The 21760-nt window shown below is 43.6% G+C and overlaps 1 protein-coding gene across 19 annotated transcripts in view; it reads right to left on the bottom strand.

Moving 5' to 3' along the window:
* Nucleotides 1-21760, bottom strand: part of fryl (furry homolog, like) — a 60152-nt gene that overhangs the window by 37591 nt on the left and 801 nt on the right. For 7 of the 19 annotated variants that reach the window (XM_035646790.2, XM_035646791.2, XM_035646792.2 and 4 more), the window contains exons 1-2: nt 11541-12134; nt 10170-10235 (exon numbers count right to left, since the gene is read on the bottom strand). The exons of 1 other annotated variant lie outside the window; for it this stretch is intronic. In XM_035646790.2, coding sequence (XP_035502683.1) covers nt 10170-10235; nt 11541-11769 — 295 coding nt within the window. In that variant the 5' untranslated portion in view covers nt 11770-12134. Of the gene's footprint in view, nt 1-4911; nt 5576-10169; nt 10236-11540; nt 12135-16301; nt 16413-17416; nt 17487-18338; nt 18358-19284; nt 19422-21760 lie in introns of those variants that run through there. 11 more of the 19 variants (XM_035646795.2, XM_047336607.1, XM_035646796.2 and 8 more) reach the window with 9 other exon arrangements.

The following is a 21760-nucleotide window of genomic DNA, read 5'->3' as shown; positions in this document are numbered from 1 at the left end:
TGTCTGTTAGAGTCTGAGACGAGGTCTGAGACGAGGTCTGAGACGAGGTCTGAGACAAGGTCTGAGACAAAGTGTTTCATTTCAGTAATGTAGATTTCATGCATTTGATTTTATTGGTAAGATTTAAAGGGGCAGTAACCGGATTAAAAAAATCTGCAAATATCTCCTCACTGTCTGTAAGCAGTCACTTTTGTGTGCGTGCTGTGATAAAATCTGGGCTTCCGGCTCAGCCCAGGGTCTGTAAATCGAAAAACCGGTGCGGGCCGCATCACACAACAATGCGTGTGCAGTGTGTAAACATCACTCGTCGACACCTTAAGACGAGTGAAGGGCTAGCAGGTGGCGCGGAAACTCCGCTGTTTTGGCGTAGTGGTAAGTGCGTCGGTCTCCCATACCCGAGGTCGCGGGTCCGGGGCCCGGTCAGAGCAGTGAAATCACAACAACAACAACAACAAAGAGAGAAACAAGCTTTCTCCAAAATCGCTTACTGCCCCTTTAAAAACATAGTCAGCTGCCTTGTGGGAACTTTGTTCACGTGGACTCAGGGATGGCCACAGGTCAAAGGTCAAGGTCACTGCAGACCTTTGTGTTAACTTTTCTTTGCACATCGCACTGGTGCTACAGAGGTTGATAGTTTTGTAGCATTGATCACAAATTTGTAGCACAAGTAAAAATCTGCTAGCATTCCTAAAAACAATCACAGGAAGTGCAGGTCATCACGTTTCATTGTGATGAACACACCAAGTTGTTACGTCTTGGTCTGATCCATTCAGCCAGCTCAACTCGCTGAGGAAACATGGATTGTATGGCAGAACTTGTGGGATTTGATGTTTGCTGTATGGTCTCTATGCAGACGGGGTATTTTACCTACTGTTTTAACTACAACTACCAAGAAGAATAGAAATGTGTCATTGATTCATCTCACACACTAACAATAAATTACACAAACACTCCCCACGAACAAATGGCTCTTTTAAAATGTACTGTAATTTAAATGTTATGATTAGATTAATCACAAAATAAAAATCACAGTATTCTCTGTAGAGCGAATGAAAGTGGGACTGTGGCGGGGCTGTGTTGTGCTCATGTTGTCCAGCAGCACAGAGAGCCTTTCAGGCATTTCCCTCTTTGTTTACTGTGCTTCACCAACACCCCCAGTGATGTCACATAGCCAGCTCCTTGTGTCCAATCAGTGCCGTGTCCTTTACCCCCTCCACTATTCGCTCGTCTCACACCCTGGGCCAGCTGGATTGTTGAAAGGTTCACACAAATTAATACCCCGAGACTTTACTTTTTTTCAGCTGACAGCAAAAACAAAAAAACATCAACAACATCCTTTTTCTGGACCAAGTCTCAGCATTTCCTTCTCACATGCCAAACTACGATTTCCTTCCAAAACAGACCCCACCGCACATATCTTAGCAAATAATTGAAAAAACATTAAGGTTGCTTAAAGATTCACCTCGGTTTTAGGAGAGGAACTGTACTTACTGAAACCTTGACTCCGTGACTCTTGTGACCTTAGGGTCATCTTTGGTTTCCAATTCAAATCTAAATGCAAAAGTTCCTAATTTGTATAACAGAAGGCTTGCCCCCCACTTCAAGGCTCGTGGCTGAATCTACTGACAGATGTTGCCAAGGAAACACGCACAATATTCAAATAAGAAAGAAGCCGGTAATAAAGAACTGACACATTCTTTGGTTTTTTTCTTTGTTAATCTGAGGGGACTCAGAAACACTGCAACTACAGCTCTGATAGAAAGAATTTGCAGGTTGCAGCCTTGGTGCTGTTGAGGAAAAGGCTTATCGTATTTTGCTGCGAGGCCTATAAGGCACGTTCTGCCAAAGTTCCACGGTCATGCTCAAGAAACAGAGCACCCCGCAGGATTACACAACTGTAAGAGCAGCGACTCCACCTTGTCAAAGTTACAATAAAGCCCTCCCAAACGCCTGCTCACTTCCCCTGCCAGGACAACCAGAAACAACACACACACACACACACACACACACACACACACACACACACACACACACACACACACACACACACACACACACACACACACACACACACACACACACACACACACACACACACACACACACACACACACACAGTTGGAATGCAGGGCCGTGAGTGCGTCCATCTTTTTTAGGGAGAGACAAAAGAATCACTGCTGGTGTTTATGTGGCGAGGCACTGCCAAATCTGACAGAGTGTCTCAACATGTTCCATCTCTGACAAGTCACTGCTGGTTTATCTTTCACCATTACCACTTGCAAATAAAACAGAATCTTAAAGATACAACTCAAAGCTAATGTTACCAGAGGCTAAAGAGAAAAAGTACAAGATGGAGATAGATGGAGAAAACACTACGTACTTAAGGTGTGCTTCACCATGGATCAAAACGGGTAAATAAAAATAACTAACCGTATGTATTAATTGCAGTGAAAACATTACTCAGTTCTCTCACTGGACATGTGAATTTCACTGAGAGCAATGTCAACAACAAAGTGAAAAAAAATGTAACTAAACTTTCTGGATTCATAACGTATAAGTGAAGAACATGACAAGCAGGTGGATGGAGGTAGTAGCAGGACAATAGAGTCAGGGTTTCTGAAGTCCTATTTAGAGGCCACCTGTCAGCCTCCTGCCACCTGTTGACCTTTAATACAAGTACTGCACATGGCATGACAAGTTAAGAGATAACTTCGTAATGATGTGCTCCTGCTGATTCATTTTTTTTTTAAATAAGGCCTAATTTTGTGCAACAGTAAAAAAATTAGGGACGTTCCTAACATTTCCCCGTCAATCAAAAAGAAATCTAATCTCGACTCATCTAAAAGTAAGAAAATAGTCAAAACATAAGCATAACCATTGCTAGCACCAGCAGTCTTCATTCTCTAGTAACAATCCAGGTCTAACTGGAATCAGCGATAGGGAGAGTGAAATTACAGTAATGTACTACAGACCCTATTCCAATCCCAGTGATGAAATATTTCAGGGAAACAGAGTACAAACATGTTTACAGTATGTTACTAGAATTTCTCATTTATGTCGTACCCGGAGGACATCCCTGTTTTGGCAGGGACAGCAGTTGCTTGGTTAGTAAACAACATCTTCTGTGTGTTTTAGAGGAATTTGTCTTGTTGAAATATGTAAATAAATCACTGTAAATCACAGTATTTGTATTACACAGGAGCAGGGTAAACCCTGGGAGCTTCTCATTTGCCTAACCTGCATATCTTTAGACTGTATGAAGAAACCTGAGCACCTGGAGCAAACTGGCACAGACAGACAACACAAAGACCACTCAGAGAAGAGTTCCTTTTCTGCTTTACTGGGTTGTTTTTCTTTTTCAAAGTTGTGACCAACACTATGACTGTGTTAATATAAAACTATTCCTCAAGTGCCAATATCCCCTGAACCCTGACAATTAATATTTTTCCTTTGCAACGGACACTGACAAAAACATAACAAGTAGTAGGTAAATATATTCCCTGTCTTCTATATAATCAACAATCAACACCAACACCACACCCAAGTTTTTATCGTGTTAATTTAAAATGGCAAAATTGGCAAAATTTCAGCCGCAAGACTGCATTCAAGACAGCTGACCAGAGGCCACTGCAAAACACTAGAGGCAGACTTTCTGGTACAGTCTTAACCAACAAGAACAGATTTTTTTTTAAAAACCTGCTACATTTTTATTAATTAATAAACGGTTCAAGACCAAAATAAATCTCTGATCTAATCTTGTCCGATCATAACAATTCAGCTGATTGTTCCCAGCTCGAAATCCAAACATGGTGCCGTCACTTTGATGCCCTAGATACAGTACGCATCTGGAACAAACTTCAAAAGTCCCATATCTAGAACAGACTTGTATGACACATTCCCAGTTGCTATCAGTACATCTGTGTGTGTGTGCGTGTGCGTGTGTGTGTGTGTGTGTGAGAAAGAGAGAGAGAGAGAGTGTGAAAGAGAGAGAAAAGCTAATGTGATGACAATGACACGCTTTAATCGGCATCTATCAACTATCGGAGTGGTCTGGTCAAATGTTGAGTTGTTTTTCAAAACTGAAAAAAAGTGTGTGCGGTCAAATAGCAAAAGAAACAGGTAAAGTCTATGTGCAACTATTAGGACAGGTACATCTGCGGGGATGAATCAGCAGCAGGGCAGTGGAGATTGCTGTTGTCATACATCACTACATTTCAATGGGACCAAAGAGGCCGTGCCGTTTTGCTTCCTGATGTAATATGGGCTGTATGGGAAGCTAATAATAGGAGGGAACGAGAAGACAGATCAATAGTCAGGAAACATTAGCTGCCTCAGAGGAAAGCGAAAAGAAGGGTTATGGAGGTAGGGTGAAGAACAGGAGGAATGAAGTGAACTTCCTGGTCTTGCTAATGGAGTCTGAAGGGAGAGATTTGGATGTTCAAATGAAAAAAAAGATAGGAAGTTCACAAGTTCGTAAAGAGGGAGAAAGAAAGAAACCAGGAAGCAGCTATAGCGACTTCAGAGTAACAGAGAGAGTGCGTCAAGTCCACCTGTGTCACACATCAGTAGATGCACATCAATAGAAACCTTATCTGTGGGACAACTAGGAGCCAGTAGACCCATGATGGATGGGGGGGGACCTTGATGAAGTAAGGAATGAGGTGAATCGCTGCCACCTGCATAATCGTCAGACAAGCTTGTCTCACCCCGAGCTAGACACGATCGGTCATCCCGACAACTCCATTAATAACCACTTTCTTAAACGGTGGGGAGATGGGATATATTTTGAGCATGAGATGCACGCAAGCGTGAACTACTCCGCGCGGGGTCTGCTGGCTGTGTGTGGCAGATAAGACCGGTGGCCAAAGTGTGGTATGTAAACATGTGTGCAGGCTCTGCAAAGGTACTCACAGCTGCTGCTCCAGGACTTCAGCAGAGATTTGATGCTGATCTCGAAGAAGACTGAATCCTGCAGGCTCAGCATGGCGGCTCTAAAAAAGTTGGGCTTTCACCACCAAGGCACAAATTTTACAGGTCTCCCGTCACGCTCATGTCTGATGACACCCAAACATTCCACTCTTCTCGGCAATATACACTTTAAAAATAAAATTGAATCTAGACACCTCTCACACATGCAGCTCCTGTCCTGGAGCTGAATACTACCCTCAACAGGTGCAAGATAAAGGCATCATCCTGAATGACAGTGTGAATAGCTGCTCCGGGGGGGGGGGGGGAGAAAAAAAGAGATCCAAGAAGTGCGAGCACTTTGGTTGCTCTTCCACCAAGTTCACTGAAGAGTGAAACTGTGCTGGGAGAGGAGGAGAGGGAGCATAGCCTGGCTAGTTAGAGAAGTATTCCACCCCGGCGCCTGCTGCCCCCTTGCCAGTCCAGAGCCCCTCATCCCCATGTCAGCGCAGAAAAGTCCAGAAAGGCCAGTGACAAAAAGGGGGGGGAAAGCAGCAGAACAGTACACGATAGAAGACTGAACAATGAACAGCAATATTTCTTCTCCTCTCCTCTTCCTGTGTGTGCGCGTGTGTACCAGTCCTAGCCCGCTAGCACTTTGAGCCACCCTCCGCCTCCCCTCAAAACTCTCTCCCTCTTCATTTGCTCGCGAGCTGCCCCTCCTCTTCCCAGCCAGCTCCTGTTCTTTTACCGATGCCTGCTTTCTCTCTCTCTCGCTCTTTCTCTCTCTCTCTCTCTCTCTCTCTTTCTCTCTCTCTCTGAGTGAGCGAGAGCTTTTTTCAACAGCAAACAGAGGGAGGCAGGAGCAGACTGTGGGGGTGGGTGATGTCATCAAAATGCTGCGAGTGTTCCCTGGCCGTGGTTCAGCAATGCATACGCATGTCAGAGCTGCTACTGTGCCGCTTCTCTGCTGGCCTATCAAAACGACACTTCCTGTAAGCTCCACAGTAATACTGATGCGTCATCCCTGACTGCAGCATAGGAGGGAAAGGGAAGAATGGGACAGTGGAAGAGAGAGAAAGAGAGAAACAAGGGAGGATGACTTGAACATGGGAGGGCACGCACAAAAAAACAGTAGTCCTGCCCCAAAAAATAAAAAATACAGAATTTCTAGATTACATGTAGCACATCCCTGTCCTCAAAACAAAGTGAAATGCACTCCAGCTGTATTCGGAGACAGTTCACCAGAACAAACCTGCCGAGCCCGGAGGACGGCATGTTTCTAATCTCAGGTCATGGCACGTTACAATCACAGCTCATCTATTTGCTAAACTAACTGTTCACACCCAGTGGAGTCATAAGCATTACATCATTGTTCTGTCCAAAAGCTACCAGTCATAGTAACACACGGAATGATACACAAACGCACCACACACTGCATTAGTGTGCTATAACAGCCCTCTGTGTTTGTGTGAATGTGACACACACACACACACACACACACACACACACACACACACACACACACACACACACACACACACACACACACACACACACACACACACACACACACACACACACACACACACACACACACACACACACACACACACACACACACACACACACACACACACACACACACACACACACACACTCTGTTATTTTAATCTCGTGTTGATGGTCGTTTCCCCTGAGCCTCACACAGACTCCAAAACAGATCCACATGACATCAAGTAACATGTAGTCAAGCAAAGGATTAAGTTTGTTAACAAAATATTCTGAGGGGAAAAGCAGTGGGGAGGCTGCTCAAGACAAATGCTCTTTGTCTCCTTTTGGTTCCGTCTTCATTTCTCTCTCGCCCTCGGTCTCTCCCTCCGTCACATGTCCTCCACTACACAAGTTATGCAAAATGAGGCAGAGCTCATTGCAAACAAATACAACACACAGCAGAAGCTTTGTCAGGCGCTGGCTGGCATTGCCCCGATGCAGGCTTCCACTGCGAGAGTCGGACTCGTAATAGACAAGCACAGACTGTTTACAATCCCACTGCACATTTGCGGTTATTACATATTACTGCTTTTCGTTGGATGACATGTTTGTTGGAGGTTCGACAATTTATTGGTGATCAACAAAACTCCACTCATTAAAGGAATAATTTGGCATTTAGGGAAATGTGAGTCTTGAACAGCACCTATCCAAAAGTAGATAACTATGTCCCAAAATCAAAAGTCAAAAGTCAATGTATCACTTTGGAAAAGCTAAAACAAGCTTTTAGATACGGAGCCTGAAGCTGTAGGCAGAAGGCAGAGCTATCTGGAAGAAGTTTTATATGTCCTGGGGCTGCATATAACGATTATTTTCATTATCAATGAATCTGTTGATTATTTTCTCAATTAATGGATTAGTTGTTTGGTCCATAAGATGTCATAAAATGGTGAAAAATGTTGATAGTGTTTCCCAAACCCCAAGATAATGGGGGGGGGGGGGGGGGGGGTGTTGTCCACACACCAAATATATTTATTTAACTGCCATAGAGGAGTAAAGAAACCAGGAAATATTCACATTTAAGAAGCTGAAATAATAGAATGTTGCCATGTTGTTCTACTTGAACAGATTAATCGCTTATATTACGAATTTTGGGGTACATTTTGGCATTAAATCCCTGATCACTTTTCCTTAAAATTATGTATTTTGGGTGTTATTTTCTATTAAAAAAATCCCTTAAATTGGCTTGGATGTAACCCTCAGTATAACCCCTTAGTATTTGCGATTCTCTGAATATGCACATTAGCCCTACCACCACCCAGCCCTCAGCCGCTCTCCAGCAGCTCTGACCCTGCTCATCAAACACACAAAACTTTTCTGGTTCTCAGCTACTGTATGCTACAGAAGAGAAGAGTAATTCCGCCATACATGAATTGGCTCCTCCTCAGAAACCACTCGTAATGCTACTGCAACACTAGCGGTATCAGCGGTAAGCTACAGGAAGGGATACTGAAAGCCCAACTCTGAGAGTTAAAGGGGTGTAACGTATGAAACCGTGGCTGTCTGTTTTTTTAACACCGTCACTGGTACAGTACAGTTCCAAGGGAGAAATACTCAGTAATGGTGTTGACTGCAAATATTAACTCATGATGTGTCTTGTATGAAAATCTGTATGTCTTGAAAATCATCATGGACATGTTAATAAGGTTATTCACTGGCCACAGAGTTTATAACACCATCACTGCCCTTATCAGCAAACCAGTTAACATACAAACATGCAGAGAGCTCTTGTTTTGTGTCAACCAGCTTTATTGTTTGAGGAATGCAGAGGAATTACTGACAACAGGAACATTTGTGCTATGAGCTTCTGTCCAGCAGAGCTGATGGAAGTCGAGGACTTCAAATAAACAACATTATGACCGACTTCCTGGAAAGAAGAGCTGGCTGATCGAATGATCCCAACTAAATGCACATCCACGGCGAGTTACCGTGGCTCCATTCACAAAGTGGGCGCAGTGACTGACAGCGAGCCATCCCGACTGCAGACAGTAGAGGGGGGGCTGCTCCTCCCAGGAGCCCACAGGGTGGAGGATGCATTTCCTGCCCCGGCCTCTCTGAAGGGCAGTGGTAGGAACAATAATCGATAGGAGCTGTAATTCAATCCCTGACCTCCCCAGTGGTGCCTGGGCTGCAGAGGACACCATTTAGATCCATCACAGCAGTTTGGACACGCAGCACAACTCTGCACCCTGCACGGCTCCTCGCTTCCAAGAGCTACCTTGAGTCAGGAACCAGCTATTTCGTATCACCTACAAATAATTATCGGGACGGAAACTATGCACATTTAGAGAATAAGCTTTTAAACCTTTAAAAAAACAAAACATGATAAGGTTAGATTTTTCCTGGCCAGCTGTCATGGTCCCATGCTCTGTAGCTGTAATATTCTGAATAATTAAAAAAAATAGCAGCACAGACGGGTCCAGAGCCAATGAGAGAACTCTTTTCCTCTGCTCGCGTCGAGAGTGAGCAAAGTCATTTCTGAGATTTGGCCGGCGAATCAAGAGAGGTCTTCTTTGGGTCAGGCGCATATAGTCCCCATGGAACGACACAGCAGAACACTGTGTGAATCTGAATTCAAACTCATCTTCACGCAGGTGCAGAAAGGTCAGCTCATTACTCATAGCACTTCAAGTTGTTCACTTTGGAACTGCGGTTGGAGAGCGAGCACCGACAATGATCCACAGCGTTCGTCTTCGCAGCTACAACGCCGTGTTCCAACTAAATGAACCGTCTGCTGCACCGTGATGGGGTTTAATGTTACAGTACAGTTAGCTCATAACTTTAAGGGGTTGAACGATTATCAGCCTGGCCTATTTTTTAAATCAGATAGCTGATAAAATAAATAAATCTGAAAAATGGCTGCTATGGCTCTAAGGCAGCTGCCCCTCCCTGTCTGTGGTCACCACTCTGTGGTCCTGAGCAATGTCTGGCCTCTGATTGGTCATGATTGTCATGTGTAATAGCTGATAAACACTGAATGCTACTGTGTACACTGTACTGTGTAGTGTGTGGTGCTGTTGAGCTGTATTAGCATTATACAGAGAGATGTATGTGTTATTTAGACAAACTTCATTGATATTAGGGTTAGGCAGTGGACAAAATAATAGAAACACCTTAACATCACTGGGTGTCCATAAACTTTATAAAGCAGCAGCAGTGATGGAGCTAGTGTTATTCTTAAGTTTCATTTTTACGGCAAATGTATGGATGTCAGTTCGAAATATCAGTTGATTACTAATGATATTGGTTTATCATTAAAACTCAATCAGTAAATTTGTCCAGCCTGTCTGCAAACACACACACACCCTGAGGACTGTTCAGACAGAAATTGCATTCACATTTTCGTAACGGCAGCACAATCCCCCAGTGAACACTCATGTTCACTAATATGCTGCAAACACTCCCAAAATGACAAACAGGAAACGTGCTGCACTCATTAACTAAATACACTCCCGATCAGAACCCTTCCCAAAAACCCAGCTGTACATCCAGCAACTGGGTGATGTCACAGTACAAAGAAAGACAAATGGCAGAAGGAAAACAAGGAGCACCACCTTAAAAGACAACTTGGGCGATGCCAGTTCTGCAACAAGGGAGTGGTGCGCTGCACTCGTTTAAACACAGGGTCAATTGTCGAGGTACGAATGCGACATTCCACCATCTCTTTATCGCTCATCTTACCTCTACGACTACTCTTTTGTTACATAACTCACCATTGTGACCCCTGCCACCACCAGCATGGAGTAAAAAGGAGATTTTTCTAATATGGTGGATCTTTCCTAGTTGGAAAGAGAGAAAGACAGAAAGGAAACAAAGGTGTGAAAACAATTTGCCCAATTCAGTCAGCTTGCTGTCTTTCAGTATGAACATCAACATATCACAGCACCCGGGTAACCGAAAGGAAAAAACTTATTGTGGATTAGTTTAGCCCTTTGCAAAGTCCCTTTATTATAAAGCAAACAGGCTGGGTGAGTACAGCAGAAGGGAGAAGCTCAGTCAAGCTTTAGCCATGAGAAAACAGGAAAGCAAGCGTGCTCGGACATGTAGCACTGCAAAAGAGACCTACGACAAGTCATCAACCCCAGTGCTGCTGCAAACTGACTGGCCTGCACGCACACACAATTTGTATGTGTATACACATCTATCACACCTTTTCCTTTTGTATCCATAAACTCAAAAGCAGACCAACTTCAAAGGATTCACACAGTCAGCACAGCTCATGAATTCTGCTTAGTCAATCGGGTCCAGATACTTAATTTTTTGTCTAAATACAAGTCATCTCACATGGATGATCTGCAGATACTGAATGTTATCTCCATTTTGATTACATTTTTTCCCCCTTAATAATACAGATTTATGGGAATAGGCTTGGGGGGGACTAATAACGAACCAGAATTTGCCAGTTTCCTGGTTGCAGGGTTAAAGCTACATTCTTTCTTTTTTTTGGCCCCTTGGGGCAGACAAACACACAGCTTTGATATATAACCAAAAAAAGTTATAAATGCGTTAACAATTCATTCAGCAAACAGAGAGCAATATTAGCATTCAATAGGAGTTTTCTGGTCACCCGACACTTACAAATCTAAGAGCTAATGTCAGTTTAAAAGTGTCTTGGTCTCTATAAACGTTTAAACCTGATGTCCACCAAGAGTATCTGCTTTTTGGTGTGGGGAAGTTGCATCAAGTCAAGTTGACTGAAAACACCTGCCTGATGCTGCTGGCAATCGGGTTAAGGGGTTACATTTTGTACAAAAATAGGCTATAATATATATATATATATATATCCTAAACGCTTTGGTAGTGTGCTGAGACCATTAACACCCTGCCATCCAATGATATAGGGTACTGTCAACACGACGATCAGAACATTCAGGTAACTGCCCGACCCAGTTTATGCAAACATGATAAAATATTTAGATAAAGGGGCCCGTGTGAGTGAAAAGCCAACTTTTGGTTACATTTTGATAAAGCTGAACACACACTTATCTTAATTGGAAAAGGAGGCCTACTTAAGTAGCAGAAAAGCATAACACAAAATCCGTACAGTTAACTGCTGTATCTTTGTGCATTTAAGTCAGTTGTACCTTTAAAGCGGGTTCGGTAACTGCGGGCAGGCCTGGAGGAGCTGATCCGTGGCCCTACCTCTATCACCGGACCAACCGGATCTTCCTCAATGGTCTGCCCCATGGCTAGCAGGCCCAGTCGCTTCATGCGAACAAGCCGTGGACCTGTCTCCCTGGGCAAGGCTCCCCCATGTTCAACGGTCCCCTCCCCTGACATGACGGCCGGAACCAGGCTCTTCAGAAACTCCATGTTCGACAAGACCTTTTGGGGTTTTTCACTCTGATGCGTAGTCCAGTCGCCTGTCCCACGCCATTCTCCCGTACAAACTAGCTGCCTGTCAGATCTACCCCATTTACAGACAAGTCTGCAGACGGGTTACAGTCCCTGTGCCCGGCTGCGACCTACATGCAGCGGTTACATTCAATCACTGTCGGGGCCTGCGTGCGTGGGCCATGAGACATGCCCTAAAGACTAGAAGAGACCAGACCCGTCAGGGTCTTTAAAGAGGTTTGTCTGGACTAACTAGTAGAGGAGAAGCTTTTGACTGTAGCGAGCCAGCGTGAGAAGAGTGAGTAACTTCCAACGCAGCGACATCACCTGTCTGCTGGCAGTGAGCGGAGCAGGCAAACAGACATGGCACTTTTCAGGGCTGGTGATGTCATTGTGGGTGGGCAGGGCCATGACTGAGTGCCAGCCACTATCTGGGGTGGGACTAGAACATGTTCCACAGGAGATAACGCAAGCTTGGGCGGCCAGCCAATCACAACAGAGACGGCACCGGCCACACCCTGCCGGCCTGCGCTGATCGCCAGTTTAAGAGAGCGAGAGAGAAGATTGACAGGCGCCGTGAGAAGAAGGAAAAGCTCCAAGCTGGCAACACATGCACGCCTGTGTTTACTGATAGCCCTTATCAGAGTCCGATGGTGTTTCTTGTTAGCATTTACACAAAAAAACACAAATGCTTGTTTTCTTGTTAACTTGCTCATATAACAGGAGCACCCCTCCCTTTGCTTGCGCGTTGAGCCAATATGAAGCGACGCAGAAAGACTAAAGTGATGAAGTCTGTGAAACGGTGTAATGACAGACTGCTGTGCTCTGCTTGGCTGCACAGCTTGTACCTGCAGCAAAACTCCCAACCCTTCCAAACATCCCTAGCTGAGGAGTGAGAGGGACTGCGCTTTGCTGACACTCGAGCTCGATGCCTACAGAAATCATTAATTTGCTGTTCTCTGGGATGGAGCACAAAAATGAATAGGCTATTCAAGCATAAACATAACCGGTCCTCCACAGCGATACCAAGCTGTAACACTCCACAAAAAAAGTAAAAATGACTGTAGCACCAGTGTGCAGCAAAGTATTTAAACACCTTTAAGATAAAGCATTTTCTGCTCATTCGTCATTAACGATGCACCACAATATGGTAATAGGGCAATGAGACACAAAACAGAAGAATACTAATTTTATCTCAGTGTAATTAAGACTCAATCCAGCATTATGATACGAATACTGAATTAAGCAAATTGGTGTAAAAGTAACATGTAAAAGTGCTAATGTTAGGCTGCATTTTCCCACAAGACAAGATGTTTGTGTGTTGTCCATTCTCTGCAAAACTACAGAGATAAACCATACTCTAGTGAAGAAGGTTGAACTTTAAGAGATTAATGTGGTGGCAGACTATATCAGATACATGGAGAGTGAATGCAAGTACAATTGACAGGTGGCAAAAATGGTCTAATTTTGTAATTTATAGTATGAGAAGCCACTGGCTGTAGTTCTGTTTTGTTATATTGTCTCTTTTGAACCACATGGCAAAACCTTTCAACTTGTGGATTTACATGCTGTAGAGCAACGTCTCATCATGAAGACAATTGTCAAATTAAAAAGTGAAATCATACATTAAGTCACTTTATGCTTCGGACAGTAATTCAAAGTAAAAACGATGCTGGGATCTGATACCCACTTCACTCAAGAGACAACACATTAAAAGAAAATGTCATTAGGGGATCCAGTCAACACATTGTCCAGAAGTCTTCAAGTCCTAACCTTTTAATATTAGATTACATTTTCCCAGCCAAATATCTAAAGCTAATCCAGTTTGTGCTATAACAGTCATGGTAAGCTCCGTGAAGTGGATAACATTATGCCATTATGTAGGCGGTAACTATAATCAAAGAACAACTTAATAAGATCTCAAACAGCTATAATTTGTTGATTTCAGAGGCATGTACTCAAGTAAACTTCCGTTCGCAGAAAATGACTGACTGTGTGAAAAAACTACAGGGAAAATGACCAAGTGTAAGACCGGTAAGTGTGGTCAGAAACGTATTAAGGAAGTGTTTACACCCTCTGCTGCAGCGTGTGAAAATGTCAGAGAGATGACGTAACATTTTCACTACACAAACCGTGTCAATTGAGGGGGAAAGTAGAAAAAAAGAACTCTCTCAGTTTCTTTCCCTGTGTGATTTCTGAAAATACTACCGTCACATATTCATTTCAACTATTCTCCTGTATTACATTTATCCAGCACCAAACCTAGTGTGTAGACTAAGCACAAAGTGGAAGAGCAAAATGATAAACACAGAACCAGTTTTTCCCCTGAACTCTGCCCTCTAGAGGCCGGCTGGCAGAAAACATGCCAGGCAGCACAAACAGACTGTTGAAATCTACTGACGAGCCCCAAATTGCTGGAGGAAAAGGAAAATGCTCAGCAAGAACTGATGGCAAACCACCAGCAAGCTTTTAAGAGCCAGAGTCTGGCTCATGATCACTCTGCAGAAAGCTGCTGCACTATGAAATCAATCCAGTTACCAAGAGCCAAATCTTTTGTGTCAAATCTTTTGATTAATTGAATGAACTTGCTTTTCTCATCATAAAAGGGCATTCATTTACCTTTTAATCCATTTTACACATTTACAACAGCGATAAAGTAGCATAACATAGGAGAAAGGAGATTTTAACCTAGCTTATAAGAGTGCAGGTCTCTAAGTCTGGCCGAGGTACACCTCATCTGTTGTTGTTTCCCCATACCTGGCAAATATATTAATGTGTATTCAAGTTTGAATTTCACCCCTTGAGTATTCAATCACTACTGTCAACCACTGTAAATTGAATTCTATAATTATCGTTATATGTACCAAGATAACAGCGAGAACTTGTGTGACTGTCGGACCTCGATATCCCTAACTGCTTTCTTCGAGTTATGACAAAGAACTCAAGCAAGAGTGGGGGAGGAAGAGAAAGATTTGTTGTAACAATATTTTATAGACTATTATTATGGCAGTAAAAACATAAAAATCCTAATTCATCAGACACAAGAGGAGGAAAAATTGCATTAAGTTGCAAGGAGGGACAATTGTTGGGACAGTGCAAGACTGAGGTCTGAGCAAAGACACAGAGAGGCTGAGGCGGCAGATCCTAGGAATAGCTAAATGAGTCAGAGAGAGGGAGAGGGATGATAGATGAGGCAAAGATAGCCATCACTCAGTCGGAGCGCCACAATGGTCAGTGGAGGCAGCTGTGGTTTGCTGGGGCCAGGTCTGTGGTGCTGTTAAGTTAGAACAATACCCCTGCGCAGGAGGCTCAGATCCCTATCAAGCCAGGAATGTGGAAGAGGAAGCTCTGGGAACAATGTGCAGCGTTCCTATGCCGTTCGGGGTCCCGCCCGCCGCTGCCTCGTTCTGCTTTCAAGCAGGAGAAAACAGGAAAACTAATGGGCTGGGCCCCAGAAGTCGGACTCTGTTCTGCAACCAGCTGGTGGTGGTGTGTGTGGGGGGGGGGGGGGGGGGGCTAGAAAGCACACTGTCACCACTTAGCCCACTACAATTATTTTGCTCGCTCTGGGTATGCATAAATCTGACCTTTATACTCCACCACTGGATGTCAGTAAACAGTCTCGGGTCCAAATCAGGTAGGAAGGACCTCAAAACAATGTTGCACTGCCCCCTAATGGTGCAAACAGCCACCACACTATCAAGGCTACGATCCTGCAGTCCTGTGCAAGTGTAACCTGAAATCATATACCAATAACATTACATTTTTGCAAACTTGTTTGTAGCATTGCCTCAGGTCAACTTGATATGAATAATGTCATGGATATATCATCTTAATTTAATTCACATCACATTAAATCTGAAGGTTCGGTCCCTTTAGTAAGGCGTTTTAAGTTTGGTCATAAATTATGGCTGTTAAATTGATAAAAACAAAAACAACAACATATCTTTTCCATCATAAAAACACAAATAAAATGGTATATGTGTGGAAAACAGTGCAACTCAGTCAGCACACCGCCTGAACAACATGTATACATTTGTCCAGTGCTCCACATGGAAACAGCATCACTCAGTCTTTTATCTATGCCACTAAGAGTTTCTTACAGTTAGAGCAATGCAACCTGTGCAGACTGTGTTTAGTCTGCTTGCTTTTTTTCTCTTAGTCTTGCTTGAGGTTTACATCCATATGGTTTACATAGTTCGGTCAAAAGGCCTTTCAATGAAAATAATCTCACTGTCTGACAACTACAGTTAATGTTTAATCACAATTCTTTTACGGCCCCATTGTGCAACCACACATTTTGCTTTCAGTTTTTGTCTACAATATACGACCTGCTTCTCACAGCCTCAGTTTGCCTTCTGCAAATTTATATTTTTATCATCTGTTTTAACTTCAACTCCGGCAGCCCCACAAAGTATCCATATTTTAGCCATTTATATGTTCATTAGCTTAATTTTTTTTCAGGGGTGGGGGTACTAGAATGGAGTTACATGCTGAAATCTTCAACTTACGCAATATTTGTCTCAAATTCCTGCAGCGCCTCTTTTCACTCTGCCCTGACTGGTCCATTGCTTAGAGCGTGTGTTGGAAATGTCAAGACTCTTTCCCAGAGGCTTCCTGATCAGCTGTTAACACCGCTGTAGCCACGGTAACAATGTTGTTGGTTCTTCTGTACCAATTTGAGTCCAACTAGCCAATTCATGGGCATGTTACGTGTTACTTAGTGACACAGACACTTTACTGACAATAAATAAATAAACAGGAATGCAAACGAGGCTTAGAGGCACTTCAGTGTTTTCTGTGGAAGCTAATGATTTCCCTTTGCTGCGGACTTTGGCCAAAATAACTTGCCAGACTTTTTACAAACAAAAAAGATATGACATACTAAGGAAAAGGGGAGAAACCCCTAAAACGCGCCATGGGCAGTGAGTTGTTCATCTGCAAACAGGAACAAGACATGCTATCTTCGATGCTCAATCAAAGACATCAAGCCAGTTCTCCCAAGCCCTGATTGACAGTTGTGAGGCAACCCACAGAGAAGCTGGTCGTCACTGCAGAAGAATGTGACCTGACCAGACCCTGCATCAAAATTACTTTTCTTTCCTGACCAATTACCACGAGAGATGACACTCGTCTCCCAGAGGCCGCAATAATAAGCCATTAGAGGATCACAACACAACTTCACAGCATTTACATTGCTGGTTTGTTAGATAGCCGGTTCTTAGTCATTTGTTTGTCTGCTTTTAAATAAAAACTGAAAATAGCTGAACGATTATGATATCAACCCATCCACATAAAAATGCATGTTGAAAATCTATGCCATATTGTATGTCTGGTAAATATACATTATACACACATTTCAGGTAGAATCTGTAGATGTAAACACTGTTTAGCCAATATGGAGATATTGTATAACATCAGACAGAGATTCTACATCTTAAGACTGCACTGCAGCATGGGCAACAACTAAAAACTCTGCTTTGCTTCTTTCAGAATTCAGCCATAAACAAACAGAGAGATTAATCCAACACCCCATTCGTTCCCACACTAATTAGCTCGCCGTTTCTGTAAAACCTAGACCGCCGTTCACAGTAGAAACACAACCCATTTAACCCATGTAGCATACCTTAAGGCCATAGAGCGTGAGCTGGGACTGGAAATAGAGAGGAAGGTCCACAATTTCACTGCACAAAAATCTGCAACAGAGAGACACACAGACATCTCGTCTTTAACAGCTGAAAGGAAGACACAGACACAAAGCAGCACTGCTAAGTATAAAATATCGTCCATAAACCTCACAACTATAAGGTCGACCTGACTGAGCTTTGATTGGTCAGAAAACATTAATAGAACCTGCAACCATGAAAAATATATCTTTAAATACTACAACTAACATTCTAGAGATTTGATAATGTTTTTTTTCTACTTGACGATGACACAGAACAACATCTTCTACAACCCGATATCTTTAAGGCGTGTTTGTGAGTTCAGGTTTTGGTCACAGCAAAGCATTAGGTCAACCTACTGTTGGCTTCTGCACTGGGACTGGATTAAAAGCACCTCCTGTGTAGAGTGATAATCTGAAGATTACCCACTACATTCAAGAGGCGCTTACATAAGCAACCAGAGCCTTCCAAAACTCTACTTTCCTTCCAGTTTATCATCACAGTGGCTTAAAGGGGCTCCTTTTATAGTCCGGTAATCACACGTGTGAGTGAGTGTAACATTTTAAGGCCTTTGTCACGATGACATTAGGTCTGACGAAGAGAGTACGCACAGAGGGATAGAGACTTGTAATCATTGTCAAACTGTCGTCAAACAAAAGGAAGGAAAAAAATGCCACTGAGTCACACAGGAGCCAGACAGGGGAGCTGAGGTGTGAGAACTTCCACTCGAGCACTGTTGACAGATGGTGAGAACAGGTCAGCACAGACATGAAGTCAAAACAAAACCAAGCTAAAACCCTGACAGCCCAAAAGTCACATCACAGCTACATACCACCCCGCACATCCCACCCACCACAAAAGTTCTCAGATGCAATCACTCACTTCTCACACCGACAGACCTGTGAATAATACATCTGACTTCCTGCTGAAGCTCAGCGACTCCAAAAAAACAAAAAAAGGGTGACCACAGAAAAAGGGGTAGGCCAAACCCTGTGCACATCCTGAGCACTGTACCAGATACAGCCACAGACTGAGCTCCTGCTCTATATTTAAGCGCATGCATTTCTGTGGTATTGCTCAAAGTAACATATCTCATATCTCAGCATAGCCCATTAATTCTGATGACACATCAGTAGATTTCCAGATTTGTGCAAGTTTAACAAGTTTAAACATTGAACATTTCGGTGTGACTGGAACATACGCAGAGAGCTAAAGGTCAGCAGAGCAGAACTGATCCCATCAATGGTTAACTTGACTTCATCTAATGTCTTTTTGTCAACCTGCAATCTTCTGGAGTCCAGCATGTGGCAAGGATGCTGAGGACAGGAGGTTGATCCGGGAAATAATGGTAAACTCAGGCAAAGTCACTATTTTGCTACATACTATCCTTCTTTCTTTCACGCATCAACTCCCAGTCGACAACAACAGTAGCTCTGAACGATTTTCCTCCATGTTCACCTTGTCAGTAAATCACCGCTCCACAACCACCATCAGAATGTCTTAAACACACTGAAGAATGTCAGATGCATTTGTACACTGTACTTGTCTTGAAGAATGTGGGCTGGCTCAGTCAGAATCAGGCAGCATGTTACAGTAAAGTGGACAAAGGGTGAAATGCCTATATCTGGCTGCCTCAAGCACTAAATGACAGGCCTGGCCTGTTGTAATCACTACTTCTCAAGTGGAAACATTACTGGCATCTTCTGAACAGAAAGGGAAGTGTATTTAAACAAACATCTTTTTTTACGTGTTTCAACAGACACGTCTCTTGTCCTTATCTTGCTCTGTGTGACACAAATAGCCAGAAAAATATGAGGCTTTAACGTACCGCCGATGAATGGAAATACGGCAGCACCACTTGCAACTCCGCGGAGGCCGACTTGAGGGCAAAGACAGGGTGGTTTCTTTGGCAAAAGGCAGACCCAAACATCAATTATGCTCCAAACCCTCTCTCCCAAAGCCAAGGATAATCTTCCTCAGCAGGGCTCAATTATGGGTTATTTCTAGCTAGACTCAGTCCTTAATGTGTGCTACATTACCAGAGTCTTTCAGTGCGATCAATGAAAAGAATGGCCAACCTGTGTACATCAAAGGAAGTGATGTGCTTTAATCTACAGGTCATTGCACTGGGAAGAGAAGGAGAATTGTGGAAGTTAACTTAGTGAAGGTCACAGAGATGGTGACAAACTGCCATTTTCCAAAACACAACCATTGTAAACTTAATATGAATACAGACACACCAAAAAAATTCTTTGAAAATAATTCACAAACTCATGAATATTCCCATCTTCACGGTAATCTGAGCATCCTGCACAAAATAGAACAACAGAGCACATCAGTGGAACTCAATTGTATATCCTCTGCAGATTCAATTTGAGTTGGGTGCAATGCTCAGTGCGGTTCACCGTACATGATGACTCCCAGCATACAGAGAGGCTGATTGGGAACAATATTTAATTGAATGTCAAGGTTTTAAGCCAAATGCATGTGCAATTCCTCAAGTATATTGTTTATTTAACTGTCCGGTTAATCATTTAGCGATTGGCAAATGCAGCACCCGGACCCAACTGATCAGTCGAGGTGTAGAGGTCACACAGTGTAGTCTGGCCAAATAAATGACCAGTGGTGTTTTATGGCAATGAGACATCACACAAACTTTGGAGAAAGTATAGAAGCACTTCATACGGAAGGCGGCCATGTGGACCTGCCGAGAGGCCAAGGGCCATCGAGGCAGGTGCTGAAGGAAATCAACGAGCCACGACGTCGCTGTAGCCACAAGTTTCAACCCCATGTAAAGAAGGACCCCTTATGTCTGCTTTCTTCAGATGACAGCATGGCATGAATTAGAATCAAGGTAAAGTACAGCAGCAGCAGGAATGGGGGGGAAAGGCTTCAAATATCAAAATAAATTGCAGGAAGAAAAACTGTGAGTACGAGGACAGTTGGAAATATTACACCCAAAAACTTCTCTCGATCATTGCGGCAGCATTCGAACATACCACAAGACCCAAAGGAAGCAAGACTTTGGGAATTAATAGGATTATTTAATGAATTAAATAATAAAATAAAGGAACTGATTTGTTATTCCTGTGTTACATAATATTTTTGTAGTCCCCACCAAAAATGCTGAGTTGACAGTTAATCCTTGCAGGGGGGGGGCAGCTTAGTGAGGGGCCACTGTGGGGGCACTGTACACAGCTCGGTTTTTCATCCCCATACTCTTCCAATGCCATTAATGTCTTACCAGATTAAAACCAAACACACTAATTCACCAGAATTATGCCCCAGATAATCACAGATAGATGGGCTACGTGCAATCGAGGGGGATCCAGCCTTCAGCTGCACCGCCCCACGCCTTTGGAACTCTCTTCCACCCCACATCCGTCAACTGCACTCTCTTGTCCAAATTCAAAACACAACTTAGAGCAAATCTGTTAAGATGAGCCTTGATATTACTATTGATCAATTTGCTGTGCTTTTACTCATGTTTTTGTTTATGTTTTGTGAGGTGTCCTTGGGTGTCCTGAAAGGCGCTGGCAAATAAAATGTATTATTATTACTATTAGTGGCTCTAATTTGACCATGCACAAGAGACTACACTTCACATCTGTGCTGCCATCGGAGGCACATGGAGGCGGGGGCGAGGGGAGGTCAGCAAGTTGCAAATGCCCGGTGGTCCGATGTCCGCGCAACAGCGAAAAACCTTGCAGATCAAATGTGTACAAATGTGAGACGTACCACTTCACAGCAGCTTCACTGCGACTGACAGCTGAAGTTGCACTGCAGCACATAGGCAAACTATGCAAACTAAAAAGATGGGTTCAGTTTGGCTTCACCTCCCTCTTTCACGGCACAACTGTTCACATACAAGTACTGTACTCCATCTCCTTTATGCAAAGAGGCAGAGGCCCACGACAGAGAGAGAGCACAATCCGACGCTTCTTCTGCCACTGTTGCCTTCATCGGACATTGCTTGGTCGTCTCCACCTTCCAGTCCCCCCCCCCCCCCACCACACACACACACACACACACACAGAGGAGAGGCCGGATTCCTTCTCTCCGTCTGTATCCAAGAGCTCTGGCTCTCTTACGGAGGGATGGAACAAATGCCTCATTGTGTCCCCTGCTGCACCGATCGTCGGTCGCAGAGCTGGACACCTCTCTCGCGGTCCTGTCGAGCCAAAACGCAGCGGACGTCCCCGCGCTTGGGGCAAGTTGTGGCGCAGCTCCTTCGGAACACACACACACACCATCTATGTTAAACTCTCACGTGTCGTCGACAAAAAAAAGTTTCTGAGACATCG

This window comes from Scophthalmus maximus, chromosome 13 (genome assembly GCF_022379125.1).
Source record: "Scophthalmus maximus strain ysfricsl-2021 chromosome 13, ASM2237912v1, whole genome shotgun sequence".
In the NCBI taxonomy this organism is placed as follows: domain Eukaryota; kingdom Metazoa; phylum Chordata; class Actinopteri; order Pleuronectiformes; family Scophthalmidae; genus Scophthalmus; species Scophthalmus maximus.
This window is presented reverse-complemented; position numbering and strand designations above follow the sequence as displayed.